Source organism: Gasterosteus aculeatus, chromosome 6, assembly GCF_964276395.1.
Source record: "Gasterosteus aculeatus chromosome 6, fGasAcu3.hap1.1, whole genome shotgun sequence".
Classification (NCBI taxonomy): Eukaryota; Metazoa; Chordata; class Actinopteri; order Perciformes; family Gasterosteidae; genus Gasterosteus; species Gasterosteus aculeatus.
Window position 1 is genome coordinate 11,524,653 of NC_135693.1, and position 6,000 is coordinate 11,530,652.

Below are 6,000 nucleotides of genomic sequence, written 5' to 3' on the forward strand. Positions count from 1 at the left end.
ACTTGGATTGCCATGATTTAGCTGATCCTCAGATTTAACAACTTAATAATTACTTGATATATTGTCATGATTGGTTGTGCAGGTATTCAGTTATCCAACAATGTATCCAGCTTTGATGTTTATCCGACTTTTCCTAGTGCCTCGCAAGCAAGTTAATCTGATCTTTACCTTTAAACCAGGTCAGATTTCTTGTAGCCTACGTTCTTTGAAATAGTTTGACAGTCACTTTCTGTGTGCAATGCCTAATCCTAGATTTAGATGTTGCCTTAATTTGATTTTCAGAAACAGGAACAATCTATAACAGCTTTTCAAACATTGTTTGGACACATTAGGCTAAACATTGTTATCTATTCAGTATAATAAATTCTATTCTGGTAAAAAGGGTTTTAAGAAATTACTTAAACTAAGTTACCCACATACCTGTTATTGTTGTAATTGATATTTTATAGTGATGGTAGTCTTAGTAATAGTAGTAGTAACAGCAGTGTTGTTGATAATAATAACAACATCTTAATATACAGTCCAGTCACTTTGTATGTTATGGCCAACACATCTCACAAAATATAACCTAAAATACAAATAAACTGCTGATTTGAGTGCTCTGATTAGCTGCACACAATTGTCCAGGAGCCTTTTATCAACATGTCTGACACAGTCTCTGAAGAGTAGCGCAGTAGGCCAATCGGAGAAAGTTGATAATAAGAGCCAACAGCAGCCCAGCAATGAAACAGTGCGGCGGTGACGCTGCAGTGACGCTATCGTAAAGCTGCCTTCAAGTGCTGGCGGAATTATTGCAACCCAGTGCTGAGCAGCGCATGAACGCAATGCGCCAACAAAAAGCCCAAACCCGACTTGCTGAAAGGGGGTAGCTCCCTATCATAGTTGTTTGGTTGGGTAGTTATGGATAAGGGAGCATAAAAGGTACATCAAAGTAGGACTGTACTTAATGTAATTACTCAGGAAGACATTTTCCTTTTTCGTGTAGTTAACGTGACACGGCAATTTCTAAAGCAAAACAACGGCTGCTTAACTCTTTCATTAAATATTTGGATTATTTTGTGACTAAAGACGCAGAGTAAATCTAAAGGCCTATGCTAATGCGTTTCTAGACTCTTGGATTTAGGAGCTTACGAGGATCCCCTGAATGCGGCATACGTTTCCCAGCCGGTGTTTTCATATTTCTACGCCCCTCCGCGCCTGTAGGTTGGTTTCCATGCTTCAGAGACAACAAACGTAGCATACAGGTAAATTATACCATTAATAGGCGTTGTCGCTTCTCGCTCATAGTTTCCTTGCAATATGTTACAATCGATTCACATACATAGGCTTGTCATTACATATCTGTAGCCAATTAGCCACATGCATGTGTATATATAGGTTGCACAGATTTAAACGTATTGGCAGCCGAAATGTCATATTCACAACAACGTTAGTGTTCCAACATTGTTGTGAGCCGAACATTATTCATCCCAAGACAGACCAAGAGGTTGTGATCACATCACACCTGGCGTCCGTCGTGTTCAACACGGTCATTTGTTTTAAACAAATGATTTCACTGAGCGCTTTTGTTGGTGTCTGCAGTCACGCCACAGTCTCACGTCCAGGAGCCGCTTCCGTCACAGGATGCGTTCCGCCCTCACTGCGCCCACACCTGCACCATCACCATCACACACGCCACGCACCGCATGGCACCCAGCAGTGTCCTCAGGCGGGACAGATATAGAACGTGATATAAGTTGTCTTTGACTTCTGGTTAAAGTTGCACTACTACAACATGCTCTTATAATTATCAACAATTTCCCCAGTATTTAAGAATCCAAAGACAGAATACAACCTGCTTCAGATATTCATTTGTGAAAGCTGCCTGTCCTGTAAAATAACCCTCAAGCTAATTTATTCATGGTGTTTGATACTGTGGGGAACCTGAATACTGGGTGGTCACATGGCGCTGTATGCTACTGAGTTTAATGCGGGATATTTTCTGTCTTTTCCCATTTAACTGGTCAAATAGTGCAACATTACTGTATTTTCTGTCCGAAATACACAATCTCCCTCTGCTGTCTCTCCCCGCTTCGTGGACTGAGGGACTAATAATCCCAAAATGAAAATGTTCTTTTCGCTCGCTCGCTTCCCTCCACACTGAGGTCAGATGCCTCTTTTGCCAATGAGTGTGTGTTTGTGTGTTAAAAACAGAGGGGGACATGACTCTGACCAGAGGATCTTTCACCTACGCCAGTGGGGAGGAGTACCACGGCGAGTGGAAAGAAGGCAAGGCATTCCTACTTCTCCTTTTTAAAATAAAGTTTGTGTGCAAGCATCACTAATTTACCTACAGCAGAATACAGTACAGTAGTATAGTATAGTTGCCGTTTTAAGTTCATCTTGTCAAGATTCTCGGCATGCTACTTTTCTAAAAGACCTCATCTTTTCCGTGCAGGTTTTTACTCCCACACTGTATTTCTCAAATGTGGTCTTGGGCTCACATGCAAGTATATTGTGATCAAATTAACAAAGCTATCGCTGAGCAGAGCGACAACTGCAAATTCAATGAATTTGTGTTTTTGATTATCCAGGGAATATGTATTGTGGCAGAACGGGATCATAACAAACGCACAATCGACATAGTTAAAGATAAATTAGACTGATCATGTTAATCAAACTACTTTCTAGGGATATTGTGTTAATAACCTTATTGGGATTTCTTTGGTGACGATACTCATGGGGTGAAAATCTTTAGCTAGGGTAACTGCCTTTTTAAAATGTTAAATCTTTCTTAAATGTTTCACTTGTGGCGAAGATTACAAGGATGCTTGCTTCTCTTTCTCTCTCTCACACACACACACACACACACACACACACACATTGTGTGATGTTAGTGACATGCAAGCTCAAGCTGTTCAATCGAATCCCAATTAGCTAGCATGGGTCCCCATGACGAACAGAGACAGATTTACCAGCTCTGGCTTTGTCAAATCTTCTGGATTAGACTTTGGACCTGTTTGGGAAATCTTAGAGCCCCGTGTCAGCTGTCGCTGAGAAACTAACTCCTGTTAAATACTGTGCACAAGATCATCAGGATTTTTTGTTCTATCTTCGCATTAAGTGTTGGAATAACTTTGAGCTGCTTTAATTTAACGCAAACACTGCACACACCATTTTAACTGGTATGTACCTTCATCCTTCACGGGCCACTCGGCCCGCTTTTCCTGTTAGGACAACGGGGCCGTAAACAAGTTGTCGAAGTGGCCCAGAAACCTTTAGGTGTGTGGCGTCTTACATGAATCCCAGCTTCAGTGGTGGATCAATGCAAGTACATTCCTTGACCGCTTTCGCAGTCCGGAATCCTAAAGTGGAAATCCCTGCTAAAAAATCTGCTGGATTAGAGTGCCGTAATTCCCACCACACAGGAGGCAGATGGGACTCCTAATTCAGTAGTAAACCTTTAGCTGACAGACAGGGGGGGGGGAGGATACCTAAATCCCAGTAGGCACTGACTTGTGACATATGTAGTCGCGCTCCAATACCAAGTGAATATAAAACCCTGAGCCGCATTGCAAGTTCAAACGTCAATCTCAGTTGGTCATCTCTTACAGTATAGTACACGCTATTAAGAAAGATTAATCCAAAAGAGACTAAGTGGTTAGATGAGGAGTGGTGACACTCACGAGGATAACATTTGAATCCACAAGATGGTTTTCCTTGAGAGGATTTCTGTGGGGGGTTTTTCCATCATCTGTTTGACTTTAATGGGCGACTCTCCAGGTCGGAGGCATGGCGTCGGCCAGCTCAAGTTCCAGGACGGAACCCGCTACTCTGGCCAGTTTGAGAACGGACTCTTCCATGGCTCCGGTGTACTGCTCTTCACGGATGGATCCAGGTGAGTCAGCGGAAAAAAGGAAGCAAGTCGTGTCCTCGATCAGGAGGTACAGAAACGACACCCTCCCATTTTACAACCCTTTCAGGTACGAAGGAGAATTTTTACACGGAAAGTTTCAAGGCGCAGGAGTCTTCGGTCGATACGATGGCATGAAGTTTGAGGGAGAATTCAAAGATGGACGCGTTGAGGGATATGGTAAGTCTATTTCACCTCTGGAACATTTGAACCTGGACGCCTGTAGTCCCTCTGTGGTTGGTCATGGTGCCCTGTGTGTGCGTGTGTGTGTGCGTGTGTGTGTCTGTGCCTTCAGGGCTTTTGACCTTCTCGGATGGAGCTCATGGCGTCCCGCGAAACGAAGGCTTGTTCCAAAACCACAAGCTCCAAAAGAGAGAAAAGTGTCCAGGGGTGGTGCAGCGAGCGCAGGCCTCCGCCTCCAACGCTCGCAGTCTGGCACTTTGATTGTAATGGACCCTGGAGGAGACACAGTCGGAGTTCCAGCACTTCTCAGGAGGGCCTCAAGGATGTGTACTCGTAGACTTCCCTCCAACTCTTCTCTCTGTGTCCTTCTCTCTTTTTCACCATATCTTTCTTTCTCTGCATCTTAAACTTCACAGTGGCTTAGATGCACATGCAGTTTGAACAATCGATTTCAATTTGACTGACTTGAAATGCACAACCCCATGAAGCCCACCTTTAACTTCACAGGTCATGTAAACATCTAATGGTGCTGGGTTCCCTTGATAAAATGTTAGTTAGATAGCCTTCATACATCAACAACGAAACATGGAAGACCTTTCAGCTTTGTTTTCTTTCTGCTTCATCAGGATTAGTAGTGTGTGGAACAATTGTACCACTAAATTGATCCATTTATCTTACAAAAAAACTGGTGGTACTTAAAGGTCCCCTGTGATGTTCTGCAAGCTAGCAAATGTGGACCTAAACAATGTACAATTTAGACCTATTCAAGATCATTTGCTTTACAAATGGTGTATGAGTAAGGAGATGCATTCAAGCCATACAGTTGTGAATGTAAACGCATTCTTTAAATCTCACCTCTCTTAATATTGCTGCTGCAGACTTTACCGTTGCATGCTTTATGTCACTGGTGTTTCTCGGTTTTCACATTTGCCTTAAAGACATTTCTGTACAGTTCCAAGGTGTCAATCTAAAAATGAGAGGACTTGTAGTTCCCTCTCTTTCCCTCCACCATCATTTACCATATGGTGTATATTCTCCTAAGGAATTTGAGGACTGCAGAAACTGCCTTCACTCTGAAGGACACGTTGCAAAGATGGGGTTGAGTCTCAGCTCCGATCACTCACTAGTCCAGTAACTTCTCAAAGTTGTAAAAAGAAAATCTGATTTAAATGCATTGAACTAGGGACATATATCTTAACTGAGGCAGCTGAATGGTCATCATTCATGAAGAAGATGCATATTTAAGAAGATGTCATTACGTGTGTTTTTTTCCGTGAGATGTACACATTTTCAAAGTCATTGAGAGTGTTTGTTCTGTAGAACTTGTCGTTACTGAGCTTTTGAAGAAAATGTGCTTGAGTGTTTTTAGAAATGTACTCCCCATTAACGCCGATAACAGCTATGCTCTGATTACAGTGGAATTCGGTGTACTCGAACAGCGTAATGGCCTTCGCAAACTGTTGTATATACGTGGCTCGTCTAAGGTTGCTTACATAGAAATTCAACCAAAGACAATCAAATGATATGACAGGGAAGGAAGCCTGGAACCGTCAACAGGAGTTACATGTGTCATTTCTTATAGCTGAACAATAAAAACAAGTCAATGAGGACGAATCCACCTGGGGTTTAGTGTGCAAGAAAAAAAAAGGGCCGAAGATTAAACAGGGAATTGATATGATGTTCTGTTGTAGATGTTGCTTAAATCTACAAACCTGCATTACTGCAGCGCCTGGTTTTCAATGTTATTTTCTATGAGGGGAAAAAAAATCAATACTCAATATCACAAACCTGTACTGCTGCCTGTTGTGAGCAGCATGTAGTGTGCTGCTAAGCACAGGCAGACTGATTGAAAGTAACATTGGACACATAAAAGCAGACCAGTGCATGCCACCATCTACGAGCACAAATCCACTCTCCTGTTTTCT

General features: G+C 42.4%; 1 protein-coding gene across 1 annotated transcript; it reads left to right on the forward strand.

Annotated features, from left to right (window-relative positions):
* The first annotated feature begins 805 nt into the window (after positions 1 to 805).
* On the forward strand, positions 806 to 5,675 carry morn4 (MORN repeat containing 4). Its single transcript, XM_040179551.2, has 5 exons — positions 806 to 1,244; positions 2,194 to 2,268; positions 3,763 to 3,877; positions 3,963 to 4,072; positions 4,188 to 5,675. Exons 2-5 carry the CDS (start codon positions 2,202 to 2,204, stop codon positions 4,334 to 4,336), a joined length of 441 nt encoding a protein of 146 aa, XP_040035485.1. The 5' UTR covers positions 806 to 1,244; positions 2,194 to 2,201; the 3' UTR covers positions 4,337 to 5,675.
* Positions 5,676 to 6,000: the final 325 nt, after the last annotated feature.

Bases quoted from the DNA above. Each gene is read 5' to 3' on its own strand.
- morn4 (XM_040179551.2), top strand. From the start codon at position 2,202: ATGACTCTGACCAGAGGATCTTTCACCTACGCCAGTGGGGAGGAGTAC. The intron at 2,269-3,762 runs GCAAGGCATTCC...GCGACTCTCCAG, and splicing joins CCACGGCGAGTGGAAAGAAG to GTCGGAGGCATGGCGTCGGC. The intron at 3,878-3,962 runs GTGAGTCAGCGG...CAACCCTTTCAG, and splicing joins CTCTTCACGGATGGATCCAG to GTACGAAGGAGAATTTTTAC.